General features: G+C 36.2%; 1 protein-coding gene and 1 long non-coding RNA gene across 5 annotated transcripts in view; one reads left to right on the forward strand and one right to left on the reverse strand.

Moving 5' to 3' along the window:
- SHPRH (SNF2 histone linker PHD RING helicase) overlaps positions 1 to 22,149 on the forward strand; it is a 151,209-nt gene that overhangs the window by 116,268 nt on the left and 12,792 nt on the right. For 3 of the 4 annotated variants that reach the window (XR_013486922.1, XR_013486923.1, XR_013486924.1), the window contains exon 29: positions 1,876 to 1,956. Coding sequence is in view for 1 of the 4 variants with exons in the window: in XM_020986555.2 (XP_020842214.1) it covers positions 1,876 to 1,956; positions 3,259 to 3,355 (178 nt within the window). In the remaining 3 variants the exon portion in view is untranslated. Of the gene's footprint in view, positions 1 to 1,875; positions 1,957 to 3,258; positions 9,302 to 22,149 lie in introns of those variants that run through there. The other variant, XM_020986555.2, reaches the window with a different exon arrangement.
- LOC144457541 (uncharacterized) lies at positions 433 to 21,544 on the reverse strand. The gene is made up of 4 exons (XR_013486925.1): positions 21,505 to 21,544; positions 19,256 to 19,449; positions 898 to 1,097; positions 433 to 570 (listed from the first exon to the last, which is right to left on the reverse strand). It is a non-coding gene; the product is annotated as an uncharacterized LOC144457541 (long non-coding RNA).

Below are 22,149 nucleotides of genomic sequence, written 5' to 3' on the forward strand. Positions count from 1 at the left end.
TAATTATTTTAAACAGTAATGAACAATGAAAAAACCCAAGGGGATGTGACAGGTTTCAGAGCTGATTTATTTTTTTAAACGTATTGCTTTTCACTTCAAATTCTTTTTTGTACTCATTATTTATTCTGTCACCATCAGATTATGGAATATTAGAATTAGAAGGGATCTTAAAGGTCATCTAATCTAACCTCCTCATTTTGGAGAAGTACCAGTGGGCATTTATTGACACTAAGTCAAGAAGACTTGGATTCAAATCCCACCTTTGATACCTAATTGCTATGTTACATGGGCAAGTTGTTTAACCTAACTGAGCCTCAATTCCTTCTTCTATAAAATGAGTGTAAGAAGAGCACCTACCTTGCAGGGTTTCAGGAAGGTCAAATATATGTAAAGCACTCTATAAATGGAGATGTTATTATCATTATTATCAATAGTAGATAAGAAGAGAAAGGTTCAGAGAAGTGATATTTATTTACAATTATGGATAGTAAATACCAGACCAGGGGCTCAGACTCCTATCTTCTGGCTGTAGATCCAGCAATTGTCCTTTTGCTGTCTGAACTGTTCAGTCTAGGAAATGACAAGTAAAGTTAGATTTTAAATCCTGACATTTTTCAAGAGAGGAAACCTGAAATTTTTTTTTTAATTTTTTAAATTTATTTTTGATTTATCAATAGTCACTTCCACATGCTTTTGAGTTAAAAATTTTTCTCCCCCTTCCTCCCCACCACCCTTCCCCAAGACGGTGCACAATCTGATATAGGCTATACATTTATTTACATTCCTATTAAACATATTTTCATATTGGTAATGTTGTGTGTAAAAATTAAAACCAATATGGGGAACCATCAGAAAGAGGAAACAAAACTCAACAGAAGAAAAAAAATAGCAATTCACCTTCCGTAGTTCTTTCTTTGGATGTGGATAGCATTTTCCATCACAAGGTCTCTGAAGATGTCTTAGATCCTTGTATTGCAGGGAAGAGTTAAGTTTATCAATATTAGTCATCGTACAACGTGGCTGTTATTGTAAGTACAACGTTCTCTTGGTTCTGCTCATTTCACTCAGCATCAGACTATACAAGTCTTTCCAGAAACCTGAAATTTCATCATTAATAAAAAGAAGTTTTATGGCCTAAAACTGGAACAGTTCCCCATTTAGTCATTTTGACCAATCTCTTCCCCCACGGAAGAGTTTCAAGCTGACATCTCCAGAAGACTGACAGTGCCATTGACAGAAATGGGGAAGCTGGTAAAGGAGATCAGTTTTGAAAGGAAGGGTGCTAAACTTGATTTAGACGTTTTTATACAAATCATTTCCTTGAGCAACTAACAGTAGTACTGTGCCAGAAAAAAGTTCTCTAAGTGTTCCCCCCAATCTTTTGACATTAACTTGAACTCTTTCTCTGGACATCTCTGTGACAACAGACCATTATAAGACATTTATTTCCTATATAAATAATATCAGTTTCTGTTTAGAAATTTTTGCTATTTCTTTAACTGTTATGCACTTAGTATTTTGCTTTGACAGTTTAAAGAATAACATGCAATATTGATTCATTAATGACTTATTAGTTTTAGTTAGTATGTTTATTACATTTTAATATGAAGCTTGTGTTATAGTATGTAGAGAGTAGGCCTTTAGCCTAGAAAACCAGAGTTCCAGTCCTGCATCTGACACATACTAGCTGTGTAACCCTGGACAAGTCACACAGTCATCCAAGTAACTCTAAAGCTATAAATTACAGAAAAGGTGTCAATCTATATTGATTGGTAGAGGGACTTACCTCTCCTGGGGGTTCCCTATACTAACAAAACTACAGGTCCAGTCTTTACTCCTATCCCAATGACATTTTCATTTTTATTCATCTTATAGGCCTACCATTGTTCACAGATTCCTTATTAAAGCGACTATTGAAGAAAGAATGCAGGCAATGTTGAAAACGGCTGAGAGGAGGTAACAATGATCAATTAAATTAAAAAGGCAGTTTTGTCAAGCACATATATATGTGTGTGTGTGTGTGAAGAAGCACAAATTTAAGACTTCTTTATAAATTGCAAAATAATTCATCTTCATTTAACTTGGAAGAAGAGCAGTTATGTCTCATCTAATACCTTTTTACATTCAGTTCACAAACTAAAAGCATATGCGCCTTTTAAAATAGAGTCTACATGCAATATTAAATATATTAAAACCCTTAACTGTATTAAAACTTTTTGTTTTAATGGAGGAAAAAAAACTGGTTACACATTGGTTTCAGTTTAATTTTGAATTTTAAGTCAAAACATAAAATAACAAATTGGAAATATATGTGTGTATTTATAGATTGATTAAAATGTGTATTAACACTATCAGATTATAAAGCTATTTATAAGTGAAAAAGTGTTTCTGCCCCCCAAAACTGAAAGGCTTAACCTAGTATGGATAAATATGAACACTTGTTTTTTGTATGTCTAATAGTCATATACAAAAGGGAGAGTGTGAGCATAGAATTCAGCTATTAATTTTATTATTAACAGCAAAAGCTACTGTACCATAGTAGTAAAACTTTTGATTTGGTCAGCAAACAATTCCAGTTTGGGAATCATAAAACTTCTTAACACTTGTACCATATGTTCTTCCTCTTCACAGTCCTTAACAAGCATTAACTGATATCTCACAACATCCCTGTACGATAGGTCTGATTGGAGGAAATCCAAGAAGTAGAATATTGATTTAAAAGGGGTCATTTCTGCCAAGTGGCTCTGCTGAGCAGAATAGTGATTTGAAGCCAAAAATTGTTTCCTTCTATTAGAAATCTAAAAGGAAGAAAAGAGGCTACCATATCAGTAAAATAAAAGTTAGTTTTAGGGTTCAATTTTACTTGCATTTTTTTTGTGGTTGTTGTTGATTTCTCATTACTAATCATCTTTGATTTATTTAAGAATCCTCGGGATAGAAAACTCTTAAAATTCTCTATGAGACAGTTTAATTTTGATAGTAAGGAGACATGGTCCAAGCCTCACTGATGCCTTTTAAACTCCTCCTGGAACATTTTCAGAAAAGAGACTACAACTAATAAATAGAATGGTGTGTATTGCGTTTGAACTAACACAGTTATCTTGCCCCCTAGGTTCCTCTAGATATGCATTGGAATATAGATAGCAGAAGTATTAGAATAATTCTTTGCATTGTGTGCTATTTATTACATAAACAGAATTTCTTTCCCAAGGAAATTGACTTTGGCTAATCTCACTCTGCTCTCTGAAATTTCTACAGCCATACTAGCTCATCATTGAAGCAGTCAGAGGCTTCAGTCTTGACAGTGGCTGATCTTGCGGACCTATTTTCTGAAGAAACCGAAGACCTTGAATGAATCATACTTACCATACGTTTGAACTCAGAAACCTTCATGTATTCACAGTCTTTAAAAATAGATTTTAGTGCAAGTCACAAGTCATATATTCCAGTAGATGTCACCCAACCCTATTCTTATGATAGATAAATGCTTCTTTTGGGGGATTTACATCATTTTCTTGTGGTTGGTGAATCCTTTTCAAATCCAAACGAAACATAAAGTCCTCTAGTGCTACACATAAAATTCCATTTTGGTCCCAAAGAATACCAGTATATAATTTTGAAGGGGGGGGCAACACTGTGCTTTCCTTTTCATTCTGATTAGTTAGAATTAAGGGGAAAGCTACAAAACTAGTGAGCAAACTAATTTTTCTAGTTTTAAATTGCCCTAGAATTGAGTCAACATAAATTCTTTTATGGCAAGAAGAGATTCTAGTATCTATTATGTTACTCACCAGTCTTCCTCTTAGTAATATTTTAAGTAAGTGGTAAATTATCCTACTAGTATTTAAGTGAATTTAAAATATAACATATAGAAATTGCACAGTAATTTCATATGAACAGAACCCTTCGCAAGAAGTTGCTCATGTTGAGTTTTTCCTTTTATATATATATATATATATATATATATATATATATCTTCTTCTTAAAAATCAAAACACTGAAATCCAAGTATTTTACACATTTTTACAACCCCTTAAATAAGCCATGTTGTTTATTCTGACTTATAAGAATTTAACTTCTTATAAAATAAAAAAATACTTAGCTAAATTTTGCTTCATGAGCATGAGCAGTTCTGTTTTAAGTCTTAAAAATGTATTTATTGTTTACTTTGAATGTTATAAAACTCTTTCTAGTTCAGATTTTTTCTAATGTTAAGGGTTTTTTTAATATTGATGTAGTTATGTAAATATTACTAATTATAACTTTTTATGTTTTGTAGTTGATGTGATTGTAACCTGATAATGTGGGGGGAGGGGTTAAACTGTACTTATGTAATATGTGGTGGTGGTGTTGTTGCCCCTTCTGCATGATGGGACTGTGCTTTCTAATCCACTAAATGTATTTTAATCTATTACAATTGCTGTTTTCTCCAAATGAGACCCTTCCCCGTCCCAAAAAAAAATTAAGACTGGTTTCTTCTGGTTTGGAACAATAGAGTATCATGTTCAATAAGCAAATAATCAAAATATGATATTTCTTCTGTGAAGAATGACCTGGACAAGGGAGTTGAGTGCCTGCTTCCTAGTCATTTGGCACAATCAAAATATTCAAGTTTTCATTGTTTTGTTCAAGCTGTCAGACTTGTCTGTAATCCACTGGCATCATAGTGTCTCATTCCCTTTTACATTTAGCTTCTCAGAAAACTAGAGGTAGAGACACTGTTAGAGCAAGCAGCATATCTGATCAGAGGCTCAGGTGTTTGCTTGTCATTCTGGATTAATAAACAACCCCATTTGGCTCAACTGAAGAAAATCCATTTAAGCAGTCTTGGTGCCTGTTCAGTTGAAGTAAAATATGCATGGGCTCTCTTAGCAGGGATCAGAACATGTCCATCAAGGGCATGAAATCCAATGGATGTAATTTAATTATAAGCATGTTTAGGGTCTTTCAGTATTCTCTCCAGAACTAAGTTTTTAGAGACATTATCTGGTATGCTTGAATTTTAGAGAAAACAAATTGCTCCTCCTTATATATGTAAGAAATCAAAGGTGAAACAAAGATATTTTGGTAGAGATAGAAATAATGGGAAATTTTTAATATTCTGAGTTATGGAACTCACATTCAGTCTCCTAAAGCTCTTATATACCCCAACCAAAGGTACTAGGATGAGTTCTCTCCTTCAGCATAGTTTTTAGAATAAAGTCCTACTAAGTGTATCAGTTCTTTCATATATTTCATATATTTTTGCTTATTCTAGATAAAAATCCCTCTTCTGAGGCTTCCAGACTATCTCTGCAAACTGCTTTCCCTCAACCCACCCCCTTTTGGGGTTTATATGTTATATGTTTATACATAGCTCTTATGTCATAAATATATACTCTGGGAATGAACCAGTAAAGGAAAATTAGGTCAACTTATTCAGTCTTTTACAGAAATTAAATTTGTTTCAGTTAGTGTCAGTAGTACTGTCAGACTTACTGGAATGAAAAAATCCAAATTAGAAGCAAATGAAGATTTTTAGATATATAATAAGCCTATTTTGCTTAACTCAGAAGCATCTTCTTACTATAGGACCATTAAAGTTCCAACTTTTCATCTGAGTGCAACAGGAAAATCTGTGTATTTAGTTGTAGAGCATTTGTGAAAGCATTTCCTTGCTTTCACATTGTATTAATAGTGCCAGATCAACACCTAATGCCAGTGACTTAGATTCGAGATATATAGAATCACAGAAGCTTAAAGCTCCCAGTGTTTATCAAAATATGTAATGCCTTATTTAGTATTCCAAAGATGCAGTGCTATCAAGCCAAGTGATCTCCTTTTCTCTGTTTTCATGGACAAGAGAACAATGTACAACAGCTTATTAAATCTCTTTTCTTTCCTTTCTCTCCGTGGGCTTCGGTGTGATTAAGTCTCCTTTCTTCATTAATCTACAGGCTAAGCTTTCAAAAGCAAGAGACACCAGCTGTATTTAGTAGCCATAGGCTTACTTAAATGCAATAAAAAATAGAAATAAAAGAAAAGAGTCTTAGCCAAGTGATATGTGACAGTAACAACCTACATCAAAACTTGAAATTTATTGACATAAAAATTGGAACCTCACCAATACAGTATAAAGAATCCAGGATATTTTACCAAGAGACATGGGTTGTTTTTTTTATTAAAGCTATAGCTTCAAAGTATTTTCAGCTATCACTTAATATTTATATTGTACCTTGGATCCCAAAGAGTTTCTGAGCCCATTTGTTTACCAGCATAATATAATCATCAGTGGACTGTGTACAATTCACAAAAGTTATTTCTTTATGACCCACTGATAGGGGCAGGAATCTTAACTCTGTTGGGGTTGGTAACTTGCAGTGATAATAATCCCAAAATAAGTCTGTAGGGAACTTGAAATATCCCAAGACAGGTATCTGTAGCCATTGCAAATTAAAGGACAGATGAGTAGCTATCCAGAAAGTAGTATACCAGTTGAATCTTAGTCCATGCTCCTGCCTTCTGATAGTGCCTCACAAAGTTGAGACTATTCTGTTATTAGAGAACTTTGGAGGAAGAGATTCTACAACTTCCCTTGGCAGCCTTTCCTAGGGTTTAACAGCAGTCACTGTCAGGAACTTCTTACATTTAATCCAGATTTTTCATGTTGCAGTGTTAAAAAACTTGTTTACCCTTGTTCAATGGAAATTTTGAGAGTGGTCATCATCTTCTGTATAATAGCCATTCATATTCATGAAAATCATTATTAAGTTGTCCCTCTGCCTTTTCTTTCTCCAGTTCCTTTGCCCTTCTTTCAGAAATACATTCTCAAACCCCTCAATCATCTCTCTTTCCTAAAGCCTCCCTAAGTTCTCCACATCATTCTCAAGCTATGGCACCTTAAAGAAAAGGGGGGGGAATATAGACCAAGGACACCGTCCTAAGACATGGGAGTCTTTCCAGGTCTCTTATTCTCAAGCCAGGCAGTTTTGATTGCTGTTTATTTTGCAGTCTGTAAGGTCTTCCTCTCGTTTCTACTTATACTACAAAGATCTAATCCAGTTTTTCTTATAAATCTAGCTTCTTTTCAGTTGTATCAATCATCCAATTAATATAGCTCTACTAATTTGATAAATTTAGAGCTGGAAGTAGCACTAGAGGTCATCTGGTCCAAGCCCCTTATTTTACAGATGAGGAAGAAAGGTTAAGTGGCTTGTCTAGGATCCCAAAAGTATTAAGTAGCAGAGCTGGGATAGGACATGGGGTCAGAGACCTGAGATTTTGTTTTATTTTTCTCCTTCCAAGACCTCTAAACACCATGCTTGGGTCCTTATTTGGACTTCTTAAGTCCCTTCCCTGTGTCCTTTTCATTGCTTTCTGTACTCAAATCTTGCTTTCTATACTTAACCTTTCTCCTTTATTTCAGCCTGCCTACCTCCTACTTAACTCTTTTTCAGACCCTGCCTCAGAAATTCCGTAGATAGAGAGCTCTGTTACCTGTTTTATTATAACTTTGAATATTTTTTCCCTTAACTTGCATAGAAGTGTCTTCCTTAGTAAATGCAAATGAGACTGTGTTTTTTAAAGGAAGTGTTTTGGTGTCTGATCTAGCTTTAATCTATCAAAATGTTTTTAACATGATTGATCTATTGAATTATTAAAATGAAACAACCATGTTTAATCATTTGAGTAAAACTGCCTGAGCAATATTTTCTACTCTAAAACAAAATAAAAACCTTGCAAATAATCAAATTACCATTCATATTTTCATCTCTTTTTAATTCCATGTTCATATTCTTTGTATCACAGTGATAGTTGCAATAAAATATGGTATGAATAAATCTCTTTTTTCTTATCAGTGAGTTGTTAATGACTCACTTTGACAGTGAATTTAATTTATGCAGTGACATTTTCAAGTTATATATAATTTTATTTGTATTCATCCTTTATGTAAAGAGATTAAGCAGTTTCCTTCATGGCTGGTTTTGTGCCCTTTGGGCTTTATGATAAAGGTCACTGATAAGTTACCTCTTTATTCTGTATGTTGGATAAGGTGCTAGAAATGTGTTAAAATAGAGTTACCCAATCTCCATTATACAAAAAGGGACATTTCTCAGGACTTACTTTTTAACTATACAATCTGCTCCCACTCGGCAAAAACTAAGCAGATGGAGTTGGCAAAATATTTTCTATCCTAGCTGGGAGGAAATTGCTATGTGCCATGTATTGGTTTGATCAAAAAGGCATTAACCTATTGTAAAAAAGAAAATATCCATACAGCAGCAGTGTGAGGTTTGACAAACTGTTAAAATACTGAGCTCTATTAAGTCTGCAATCTTAGTTTTGTTTTTAGAAAGGGCAGAAGGTATGGGGGTAGGAGTGGTTGCCTGGCGGTCTGATTTTTAAAATGATACTCTCTTCCCTGCCATAGTAGTAAAATAGGTAAACTGGAAGGGCCTTTATGTGATGACTCTGTGACTTGTAGAAACTAAGACTTGTGTAAAAATCCTCTGAATGAAAACGCAGGAGAATAACAGCAGCACCTTACACCAGTATAATGTCTAATAGTCTTAAAGCGTGTCACATTCTTGTATTTGATTCCAACAACAAAAAGGTGAAGTAGGTGCTCGTGTATTATTATCTTCTAAGTTTTACAGATGAGAAAACTGAGGCTGAAAGAATAGAAATAACTTGCCAAAGATCACATAGCTAAGAAGTGGTGGAACCCCAGGACTCAAGCAGTCCACATTCCAGGAAATTCTTGCTTCATGGCCCCTTGCCCAACAAAATGAACATGTCATAGCATTACAGTGACATTTTCCTCCACAAAATCCTGTTCTAGTGGTTCGTCATGGCATTGTGATAATAACCATTGGTTTCTTGAAAGTTATACTAGAATGGTGAAAACTCTGGTAGAATCCACCTAGCTGGAAAAGCTTCAACTATTGCCCCAGCAATAGACTGCTTTCCAAGGTCCAGGCTGACTAATTATGGGACAGCTGCTCACCAATAGGCTAGCCACTTGGCAATAATTTCTTTAGCCATGGCAACCCATGAAAAAGAATAATACAAACTAGCCCTCAGTTGTCTGTGGCCCCCTACTACTTCTATAGTAATGATGTCAGGGAAACAAGGCAGAAGGTGCTAAGAATCACAATTTTTATACTCTCTGTAAATGATAACTTAGCTATTGGTGCTCTATACATACGTAATGTGTAAAATGTGTAATCTTGTGCAGTGACCAATGAATGTACATACTACTAAAGAAAATGAATTGTATCACTACTTGACATTGTCACCATAAACAAAATTAGAAAACAAACTAGTTGGTTTTATTGTGTCCGAAGAGAAAAAAAAATCCTTTCATGCGATATTTTGTCATCTTATATTGCAGTGATTATGTTAGGTATTTCAACCAAACAACAAATCTTTTAAATACCTCCTATGTATCAGGCATGTATCATGCTGGAAATGTAAAGAAAGGCAAAAAAACAAAAATAGGCCCTGCCCTCAAGGAATTTACATACTATCTGGGGAGACACCCTATAAATAAAATAGGTACACACAAAGAAACTATCATGAAAATAAGTGCAGTTTATAAGCCAACATCTATTACAGAAGATGAAGTCTAAGACCTGGATAAGACCCACCTCCAAATTAAATCAACATATACTTTGATATTCAGTGATTTCAGGTCACTGAAGGTGGGAATGAGGGAGAACAGTGAAAAATATGACTCAAGACTAGGGAATGAAAGAAATCATATGATCACAGTTTCACAGATTCAGAGCTGAAAGGGACATAAGAGGTCACCATAACCCCCTTGTTTTACATGAGGGAACTGAGCCACAGAGGTCAAGTGACTTATCCAGAGTCACACAGCTAATTCTTTCTGAAGTAATATTTAAACCTAGATAGGTCTTCCTAACTCCCTAGTCCCTTTCCCTGTCCACTACACTATGTTACCTCGACACTTTTAGGCTACTTTCTTCAAGAAAAGAATCAGAAGGCTCCAGACAGAGTGAACACTGAAAAATATACACACAGAAAGAAAATTATTATAATTAGCAGAGAGGAAAGCATTTGTTCCTGATGTGGTAGTCACTTGTAAACTCTCTGGGCACACTCAGAATACCAACTTGTAAATTAATACAAAGCTAGAAGAATAAAAATGAAAATAATTATCATGTCATTAAAACATTTTCAACTTATCTTTGTAATTATTAAAGACAATGTATGAAAGGATATTGATGACAACTAAAACAATTTTATGTAGACGTTTTACCAAGGTAAATCAAGTGCCATAATGATGGGGGACCAAAAGGGTCTAAAAGTCACTTTATCAAACACCTGCCCAGCAGAGAGATATGGTAGCCAAGGATAACCCCAATTTAGAATGTAAACACATTTCAATTCATAAAACAACAAAAAGGACTTAGCCACTTGAAATACTACAATAATACGTCACACCACAAATTGAAACCACACAAAAACAATACAAACAATCTGAAGCATTTTACCTTGCTTACTGTTACCAAACTTTAAAAAAGAAAAAAGGATGATAAATCTTACTGAAGTAACAGACTTCTTGAAAATTAGAACTCAAGAAAACCGAGACAAGAAATACTAGAACAAATCAAAAGATTATAAAATAGAAGAGAACATAAGGTATCAGTTACCAAAAACCTGGGAAATAAGTCAAAGAGAGGCAATTTAAGAATCATCAGAGTCTACCTGAAAACCTTGACTAAAGAATAACCTGGCTACTGTGTTTTTAAAAGTCGTGAATGAAAATTATCCAGATTTATTAGAAACAGAGGGGAAAGTAAAAATAGAAATAATCTGTCAGTCACCTCCTGAAATTTAAACTCCAAAATGAATTTCAAGGAAGGCCATAGCCAAAATCCACAGCTTCTAGGTGAAAGAAAAATACAGCAAGTAGCCAAAAAGGAAAAAGTTCAAGTACCAAGGAACCACAGCCATGATCTTACAAGACTTGGCAACTACTATTATCAAGGAGACAAATCTTAGAATATGATATTACAAAAGACAAATTACTAAGTCTTATAACCAAGAATAACTTACTGTGAAGGACTAAGTAGAATCTGAGGCAGAGAGAAGAAGGGACAGGAAATGGACCTTTAAGGGGTGAGACAGTTTTGAAGCATTCTGATGAAAACTTCAAAGCTGAGTAAATACTTTGAAATACAAAGGAGTCAATAGGAAATTTGGAAAGTAAGTGCATTTAAGCTATTCGAATGAGCTAATGATAAAGTGATTACATTCCAGCTGATGGAGCATACATAAGTATACCTTCAAAACCTAATAACTTCAAAGGTCCCAGAGGCTATTAAGACAGAGAGCTGAGTATGGTTTTCTTCTATTTTGATAGTCTTTAGAGAGTAAAGAAAAGGGGAAAGAAATATACCAGCAAAAAAATGAGGAAAAGGCTTACATCTACCATTTCTTATAATCAGAATTTGTGAGATTATATAAATATAAAGGAGAGAATGAGAGGAACAGGCATTATATTAACTTTTATCTTAAATGGATACATGACAATTGAATGCACATACATTTGCATCATACATGTGCACATACACCTCTAGAATTCGGTATAGAAATCTATTAAACTCATCGGAGAAACAAACATGGATGGAGAAAGAAGGAATTAAGAGAGTATATAGGGAATGGTCAAAATTTTTAAAAAGTTCAGGTTTGAAAGGTAAAAAATATTAGAGTAAGAAACCATGCTGAGGCTCTGGGGAGGGGTAAGAGAGGCAGGACAGTGGCACAGAAGTAGATTGATTCTATTATAGATTCCTTATGTTGACCACATCTCTTTTACCAAAAGAGAGGCAGGGAGAAGGTAGAGAGAAGAAAAAATATAAAATACTAGAATGAAGGGAAATGACAATTGTAAGTGTGAATGGAATAATCACATAAACTGGAAGAGGATAGCAGAATGTATTAGAAAACAATACAACAATCTGTTTATAAGAAATATGCTTGAAATATAAAGTTTTGCTCAGTTAAATGGGAATTTATTATGCTTAAGATAAACTCATGCCAAGAGGACCAATTATGATCTCAAGGTAATAATAAGAATAGAAATAGTTAAAAGGGATAAACTGGGCTCTACAAAAATAATTGGGGGGGGGGGAAATCACAAGATACTACATCATCAAACATGATAGCACTTACCTGTAGTCCCTACCACTGGAGAATTTTCTTGAGTTTAGGAGTTTTGAGCTGCAGTAGCGTTAAGGTCAACCCAGTGTTTATAAGTCCAGCATCAATGTGCTGAGAACCTGAGAGTAGGAGGTCACCTTAAGGAGGGATGAACTGGCTCAGGCTGGAAATTGGAGCAGGTCAAAGCTTCCTTGCCAGTCAACAATGGAGCCAAATCTAAGAGTGGCTTCTGAACTTTGAGACCCATCTCAAAAAAAAAAAAAGAAAAAAGCAACACCAACATATTTTTAGAGAGTGTACGGTATAACATTGTATTTATACCAAGAATACAAGGTTGGTTCAGGCTATGTATAGCTTAAATGGAAGATGATGTTTATCTTTTGTTCTCAAAGAGGACCATGACATTGGCAAGGTGATGCCATGACTTTCAAGTGAGTTGGATTTAAGTGAGGGAGGGCTATGCAGAGTCACCAGCCTCACTCTCTCCTCTGGAACCATCTGGGTCCAGTGGCAAGATATGGATCAGGATGACTGGAAATGACCCTGGATGCAGTGGGAGACCTTGGCCTTTTTGAACTAAGGCCTTTCCCAGGTCTCAGTTTGTCTGAGGCAATGCCCATTCAGTGATTAAGGGTAGGTAAGAAGTGAGGCAAAGAATGACCTCTTTTACCTAGTCAAAAAAAAAAAATCAGTCTGGGCGGGAAAGACCATCAGGGTTTCTGGCCAAAATGAAACAATTGCTATTTATACTCACTCTGAGCCATCAGAGCCCAAACAATGACCAACTGAGGTTTGGGCTAGAACTTATTGTTGGCCAATCAATGAGAGCCAGAGTGATTTGGGTTTAAGTCATGGTCCTTAAAAAAAAAAAAAGACATCTAGCTATAAACCCCAAGAAACATGTGAGGTTTCAGTGATCCAAATTTATATTCCTTTCGGCAAAGCACCTGCAGCTAAGGGTATGAGGGACAGAGGGAAAGAAGGGAAGGAGGAAGGGAAGAAGAGAAGTAGAGACGAAGAAAAGGAGGAAAGAAGGAAGGAAAGAGTTGCATTGGCCAACTGGAAGTGGCCAGTTGGGTCCCCAGTGGGGCAGCTACCACTACTCACAGATTGTTGATTGATGTTTGTCCTTCATTGGGAGGGTGATATCAAGACTTGCAAGTGAATTGGATTTAAGTGAGACAGGGCTGTGCAAAGTCATCAGCCTCTCACTGTCTCCTCTGGAGCCATCTGCGTCCAGTGGCAAGATATAGATCAGGACAACTGGAGATGATCACCTCAGAGGGAAGGCACTAGCAGTGCTGAGAGGGATGAGAGTAGGGCATGAACCAGGAAAAGCCAGGAGTCAGAGGTGAAGAGAGCATTCCAGATGTGGGGGTGCTGCTAGTAAGGGCAGGATAGCAGATAAAGAGCAAAAATGGCACCAGGACAGACTTTGGTTAGATATTGGGAAGCATTATAAGGCAAAAGGGAAAAAAGTGAATTTCCAAGAAGATTGTGAAATTATATTTGGAGGCTTTTTTGTTTGTTTTGTTTTTAGGCAGTTGGGGTTAAGTGACTTGCCCAGGGTCACACAGGTAGTGTCAAGTGTTTGGTCTAAGGCCGGATTTGAACTGAGGTCCTCCTGACTTCAGGGCCGGTGCTCTATCCACTGTGCCACCTTGCTGCCCCTGGAGGCTTTTTTTAAAAGGCTAAAGGACGTCATGGTATTTTCCTGAATGCAGTCCAATCACAGATAGGGACAGAATTTTGGACTAGTTGGCCTCGTGAATACTCTTTTATATCTGTATTTCTAAAATCCTGATACATGTGGTTTGATTCTCCATTTAGTTTTTCTCACAAAAATACTGGTAGACAGCTTAACAATGAGTTCAAGTTCCAGAAAAACTTTATCAGAGCTATGTGAATAACAACCCACTCTGTGTTTAAGACCCAAAGAAATCACATAGCTGACTGAAGAAATTGAATAACCATTTGCTTTTCTTTCCTATCATTGTCATCATTCTAACATGTGTTCTTACTCTCTTTTTTACCATCATGTAGGCCTCTCAAAGCCAAGACTATAAAGTAAAAATGTGAAAATACCTATTCTAGTTTTCTAGGGATAATTCCAAAGTTTAGAAAGGTAGATAGGTTCTTCTGCCCATTCCCCAACACTTAGCAGCTAATGCTCCTTAAACAAAGAGTTTATGCAGGAAATATTGTGCCTGTGCCACTAAAAGGTGAAAGTAAAAATCAAGTATGACTCATATTCTGCTGAGTCTTCTTTATGGACATTGGAAATATTTCAGAGGTGAATTGCAACTGAATCTAGGGTGGATAGAAAATTCTGGAGTAAAATGCTTCCCGTGACTTCATTGGGTGGTTACAGCTGAAGGGCACACTCCTCCAGACCTATAGAATTTCTTCTGGTCTTGTGCCAGTCTTCTTCATGTCAATAGAAGAGCCAGTCTCCATGTCAGGGTCACAGGATGAGGCTATTTGAAACTGGATTGCTACTGCTTATATAGTTTTGTTGCGGTGTTGTTTTTTTAAAAAAGCTTCACTTCACCTCATCAGTGAGGACCCTATTCTTCAGGCGTTGTTTTTTTGGAGGGGGGAGGTGAGGCGAATGAGGGGGGCCAGGAGGAGAGGCATTTGGAGTTAAGTAATTTAGTTAGTACCTGAGGTTAAATTTGAACTCGTCTACCTGACTCCAGAGCCAGTGAAGATCCCAAAATGTTACTTGACCAGGACACACAAGCCTAGCTCATGGTCTTTGTTATACTAATGATTTTTTGGCCTTGGCATACCTCTCAAGCCTATTTGTCTGAAGAGAAACTTATGTGTGAAGAGCTAGTCCTCCTAACTAACCTACAGATCTATACAGTCAGTGAGATGGGGAGGGGAGCAGTTGGCTCAAAGCAGGCAATCTGAACAGCTCAGATACCTCCACGGAAGCTTTTATTATCATTGCAGGGAACAGCGGCAACACTTTTTACAGAAGTTATACAAAAGGAAGGGGGGAAAATCTGTTGCACTTTTAACATTCAGATTTATGAAGCCACAGATAACTATGCTACAAAGAAAAACTATTAACTCATAACATGCAAGCAAAAAGGATTTCAATAAATCAACTTAGTACATGTTTCTTCTCAGAGAAGTCTTCCAAAAATGGGGAATGTACTTGTAGTCACAGTAGACAAAAAGTAATAATATTAGTAACAACAGTAACTACCATGAAAATACTGGCTTATTCTATCACTTAGCAAAAAAAAAAAACTGCCTAAGACAGTATCTCAATCAGTAATCTCTATAAAGTTAATTGCACAAAAAACTTTCTAACTTTTTTATATCTTTGTTGGTAGTCTCATAAGTTCACATTGGCTCAGCTATCATCTTTATGCAGCGACTCCCAACTCTGCAAAGCCAGCCCTTACCTTTTGCCTAATCTCTGGTCCTTTATCTCCAACTGCCTGCTGCATATCTCCACCTGGATGTCCCCTAGGTATCTCAAATTCAATGTATCTAGAACAGAAATCATAATCTGTCACCCTAAACCCACCACTCTTCCTAATACCTTCATTTCTGGAGAAGTGCCATCTCTGGAGTTGGTACTATTGAGATACCACCATTCTTCCAGTTACACTGATTCCAAATCTAGGTTCCAAATTATCCTCAACTCTTCAGTCTTCCTTGCCCTCCAAATTGAGTAAGTTTGCAAGTCCCATCAGTTCTACCTTCATGACATCTCTCCTCTCTCATATCAGTCTATTCATACCAATCTACATAGCACAACTACCATAATTCAAGCCATCAGTCATCTCTTCCCTGAGCTGTTGCAATAATATGCTATTAGGCCACCCTACATGAAGGTTTGCCCCTCTTCAATTCATTCACACAGTTGCCAAATTGATATTCTTAAAGCACGGGTCAAACCATTCCATTCCCCTGCTCAAGAAGTTTCAGTGGCTCCCTATTTCCTTTAGAATAAAATGAAGCCTCCCTTATATAGTGTTTAAACCTTTTCACAATCTATCTTTCAAGAATGGTTGTTCATTGCTCTTCCTCATTCTACATTCCAACTAAACTGATCCAGTAGCTATTTTCTTATGGGACGTTTCGTGTTTCATCCGACGCCCCTACACAGGCTATCCCCCATACTCGCTTGGAATGCTCTCCCTTTTAGAACTCCTAGAACTCTCCAATACTTAGCTCAAGTACAACTTACTAAAACATCCCATTCTTTATTCCTCTAGTTGTTAGGATTTCCCACTTCCTCCACCAAAAAGAATTACTCTGTGTGTACTTTGAACATGTTTTGTATTTACTTATTTGTGGTCATATCCTCTGACCCTCAATAGAATATAAACTCAAAAGGATTATTGATTTTCCTTTGTACCTCTTTTACCCAGCACAGTGCCTGGCACATATAAACATTTATATGATTTTGCCACCATTTAACCTTTTTCACTACGCTTTGGCAAAGGGACATTCAACTCTGCGAAGTGGTTTAACAAAAACAAAGGGACTGTTTTTCTCCACCCAGTGGGCTAAAAACATCTACCTAGAAAATGTACTTTCCAGTCTTCCTGATGCCCTCTCTGCTGATTTCTACAACTTCCATATATGCTTACTTAAGAGAGGATAATTATTTAAACTAAAACTCACAAGAAGTTCACCCTGAAAGTCCATTTTTAATAAGAATATTCAAATTCATAGGATTCAGCATATTTTAAAAATGAGGCAGAAAGAGGCGTACTGCATACAGACACGTCTTGTGAATAATTGTTATATTGGGAGTCTTTGACTAAAAAAAAGCTTTTTGTCATTTTAATATTATATATGGATACTGCTCATAGATACTACTAGTGTCTTCCTAAGACAGTGAATTATCTGTATGATATGGTGATTATGAGCACAATTGAGTGCCAAACTTTTTACTAAAATAAAAATTGTATACCTTTTGGTTAACCTCTATTATAAGTTATCAATATTTCAAAATATGCATTTCTGAGGCAGCTAGGTGGTGCAGTGGATAGAGCGCCAACCCTGAAGTCAGGAGGACCTGAGTTCAAATCTGGCCTCAGACCAAACACTTGACACTTACTAGCTAGCTGTGTGACCCTGGGCAAGTCACTTAACCCCAATTACCTAATGTGTGTGTGTGTGTGTGTGTGTGTGTTTGTGTATGTATATACACATATGCTTTCATTAGATTAGATTCAGTTAGTCAATAAATAGTGATTAAGTACCTACTATGTGCTAGGAAACAAATACAAAGGAAACCGTCTAGGAAGGCCCATTTGAAATACAAGTTGAGTATAGCACTTTAACTCTTACATTTGAGAATTAACAGAATTATTTAATAAAATCAGGGAAAGTCTAAATAGCCAAATGTATAAAATCATGCTTATATCTATTGACATTTAAATGACTGCTGATAATTCTTTCACAGTGATTGGAATTCAAGGTCAAAAACTTTGAAAAATTTCATTCAGCATTATCACTGAAAGATTTTATGTTTGGGATTTTTGAAAGAAAGACAAATAATTGAAGGCAAAGCAAGGTCCCCTTCAACTGAATGAAAAAAACTTGATCCAGACCCATTTGTTACATGCTGTATACCTCAATGTTTTAGTAGCTTTCCATGTCTTTCATTGTCCTGATGCTATTTCTGAACGTTGTGCGATAAATAACATGATGTCATACACCTAATTTTGTTTTGTTGCTAATAATTTTTTCCTCTGATAACTTATCAGTATCCTATTTCCTACCGTATTACTCTTTATACTTTGACTTGAACTTTATTATATGTAACTGTCGGTTTTCATTCTCTGTCCTATTTTTAACTAGGAGGCTATGCTAGCATGGCTTGTATTAAAGATATAACATTTTCTATGTTTAAATAAAATGAATTTTGAGTTCAAAAGCAGTATTTGATTACCCTTCCAAAAAAAAAAGACCCACATAATTGATTGATATAATTAGTCAGTGGCTTTATTTTTGCCATTCATTACATGTGTGATGGGTTTCTCTCCCTCATCTACTTGGGATGTCCATCTTTTATCTTTAATTCCTTTTTTCTTGGTATCATTCCATGGAGCTGTCCGACAAACATAACCTTTGCTACACAGTGTTGATCTGTTTCAGGGAATAGCATTGCCCAGTAAGTACAGATGGTTACCTGGTGTTTAGTAAGCAATTTCTCTTTCAGGTTTTCTCAAGTGAAATATAAATTGATGCCAATTTTCTTGCTCATGGAGATAATGACCTTGGTGTTCTATTAAAGGGTCATTGGTAGGAATAGCTGTACTGCTTCTGGTAAATTTACATTAAATCCATTTGGCTTTCCATAAAATCTTGCTTGTTTTTTTAATGCTATAATAGACCTAAATGGGTTCTTTCCCTATCATCCAAAAAAAGAATGGGTGTTTTAATACATAGAAAAGATCCAACACATTTTTTTAGACTTAGAATTATTACTAATTTAAAGTCCTTTTCAGTTCTAAGCAAGTAAAGCAGCATGAGGGTATCATCAGAGAAATGTATACCATCTGATGATGAGCCACAATGCATGGGAAATCCTAACAGAGTATTTGCAAGAATGTTACAAGGGACTCAAAATTACATATGATCCTAATTGCCTCAACTGGATTCTTTATATTGAGTCAAATTTCAGTTTGTTGTTGGCTTGTTTTTAACTTTACTTTTCATGTTCATACTTTAAGGATTGATTATTTTATTAGTGATATCATTTTATTACAAGAAAAATAATGATAAGCATAAGAGAATCGCAGCATGTGTTAACAGAACCATTTAAACAAGATTCAGAAATTCAATCTGTATCTAGGTTACATTCTACAGACAAACTGGTAGTAAGCAGGGGCAGCTAGGTGGTGCAGTAGATAGAGCACCGGCCCTGGATTCAGGAGGACCTGAGTTCAAATCCGACCTCAGACACATAACACTTACTAGCTGTGTGACCCTGGGCAAGTCACTTAACCCCATTGCCTAGCCAAAAACAAAAGAAAACAGGAAAAAAACTATCGAAACTGGTAGTAAGCTTCAAGACATAATACAGTTTGGCAGTTCTGCTACTTACATTTCACAGTTCACCTCTGCTGAGCACACGCAGTTGATCACACCCCAAGCATCTGTCTCTCTCTCCTCTCTTTTTCTCTCTCCTCAATAGGATGTGTGCTCATATTTATGTGGGGCCAAATACAAACAAAAGCTTCTGTCATTACTCTATCTGACTATTCCAGATATGGCTCAAAAACTCTTCATGCTTCAAAGCTGGAAAGAAAAAGACATTCCTATTAATTTTGATCTTTCTCAGTTTGGCCCAGTGCTTTAGTCCGTCAAGATGTTTTTGGATCCTGATTCTGTCATCCAGTGTGTTATCAGCATTGCATCACCTGAAAAAGAACATGAGATCTCTGCATTTACCCATATCATTGAATATAAAAATGTTAAGTAGCGCAAGGCCAAGCAAAGATCCCTAAGGAACTCCGCTGAAGACCATTTTCAAGTTGTCAGTGAACCACCAATGACTATTCTGTGTCTGACCATTTAACGAGGTCCAGGTCCATCTACTTGTACCATTAGTACAATAGTCTGTGTCTCCATCTTTTCCACAAGAGCAACATGAGAAACTTTATCAAATGCTTTGTTATTTGCCTTCCCATGTCAGAGGTTTAAAGTATCTCAGAATAACTCATGCTCCCTTACTACCCAACTTTAAATGTGTGAAGAATGACTTAAATTTCCACATAATTGGTCCTTCCCATTTCAAAAGAAAATCTAAAGCATCCTCTTCCCCCACTTTATTTGAAAAATGTTTGTTTCTATTTTATTATAAGCTTGAAATGACTCATATGTAGGGTCTAACAACTTGCCTCTAGCAAGTTAATTAAATACCAATTTTAGAAAAATAAAGAAGTATTAAAGAGAAATCTTCCATTTATAGTTGTGTTTCCCACTCCCACTTGCCCCTTTTGTCCTGGGAAATAATTAGTATGGTTCCTAGGTGGCTGACTCTTTAAACTGATTAGACCTGAAATAAATACCAGGAATCCTTATAAAACAGGAAACTAGCTTATCTTTCTTTCCAGTAACTCAGAGGCTGAATACTCAGGCTGTAACTGAAATTAAAATTTGTTTAAAAAAAAAAACTGATTACTGCAGTGACATTTGGAAAGCCAATTAAGCATGTAAGACCCACAATGAGAATGGATTAAGCTAAGGCAGAATTACTGCCGAAATATCAGGCATCCCCTGCTGCAATATGGATGGCATCAGCACTTGTGGATTACTGTGCCTCTTTTTCTGGCAGCATCAAATAAAATGTAGCATCTGGATATGCTGGCTGACGTTGACATTCACTGAATAGATTGGCATGAGATCAGAATAACTGAATAATACATAATACATAACCACATGGAGAATTCTTTGCTACGAAATAAAGGTGACTTATCACCTAGAAACCCAACACTATAACCCACTCTCCATTCCTACAAATATACTTAAACCTGGTGAAATTGCTAGTTTCTAATAAAGAATTAAATAGCCTTCCAATTGGCATTATGAATAGCAATAAAAGGGGCAACCTCAGTTGAGCTTTTCCATTCCCCAAAACAGCTGAGCCACAATGCCACCAGCCTTTGGCACTCAGGTGCTAAATGAATCAAACCAACTGAACAATAAGGTTCAATTAAATAAGTGCAATGTGAGTATGAGCTATAATGTCGCTGATTAAATAGAAAATGAAAGCCTGAGCTGTTTCCATAATAATACATTGACTTGCTTAATTTCTATCTCATATGGACAAGTTCTGTTGTTTTCCATTATGAGAATTTTGTTTTCCATTGTATTTCTGTCCATTTCTGAACTCAATTTGGTTTAAAAAAAAATCACCTGATAGCCTGCCTTCTTTCTGTTGGTGAGACTCTCCCAACTTAGCGAGGCTAGTCCTTGACTAGCAGAAACAGTATGGCAGCAGCTCCAATAATTGAAGCCTCTCTAGCTTGGCAGAACCTTCCAGAACTTGGCTCCATGGCTTTCAAGAAATAAGTGTTGCTTTTACACTAAACTGAGGCATCAGCACAAGACCGATATGGTTATCTGACAACAAGAGAGAAGAAAAGATCCTTCTGAGTCTATTTTTTCTTAACTTTTAAGTTGACATAGTAGAACCAAATCCTCGTAGACTCTCTACAAACAAGCTACTTCCCACAAAAACATTTAAATTATATAAGATTCTGGCAGACGTGACCATAGAGATGACTTTATGTAATGACATGTTGAGGACTGACAACAAGTGGAGTATAAAACAAGGAGACCCTTACTCACCTGAGGTATGTGCCAGCGTCATAGGGTATGTGCTGCAAAGATAACACCAGCAAAAGGATTATCTACTGATGGTGACATTTCCTAAATGTTCCCATTTGTAATTTTCATCATGCTAAGGACATTTAGACCCAGAGCACTATAAAATCTCTTTAGTATAGTCAACAATAACATGAAACCAACCTAACCTTCTACAGAAGAAAAAACAAAATGGATGAAAAGTGTCTATTGGACAATTGATCTATCAAGTATTTATTAAGTGCCTGTTATACCATATATCTTGCACTGTTCTAGGCACTAGGTATACAAAGATAACATAATATAGACCCTACATGTAAAGAGTTTACATTCTTTTAGGGGACACACCCTATACACATATAAGAAAATACTAAATATATGCAAAAGTAAATGCAAGCTAATTTGTAGGAGGAGTGGGGCAAACATGGTACTAGAAACTGAGGGAAATTAAGAAAGGCCTAATAATGTAGGACATAGTGCTAGAGGGGAGCTTTGAAGGAAGCCAGAGATTCTAGGAGTATGTTCCAAGCAAGGGGAAGAGCTCAGGCAAAAGCACAAAAGTGGAAGATGAAATGTTGTATGTGAGGAAAAGCATGAAGGCCAGGTTGAATGCCACCAAGAGTGCCAGAA

This window comes from Phascolarctos cinereus, unplaced genomic scaffold (genome assembly GCF_003287225.1).
Source record: "Phascolarctos cinereus isolate Bilbo 61053 unplaced genomic scaffold, phaCin_HiC Scaffold_5;HRSCAF=322, whole genome shotgun sequence".
NCBI classification, from domain to species: Eukaryota; Metazoa; Chordata; class Mammalia; order Diprotodontia; family Phascolarctidae; genus Phascolarctos; species Phascolarctos cinereus.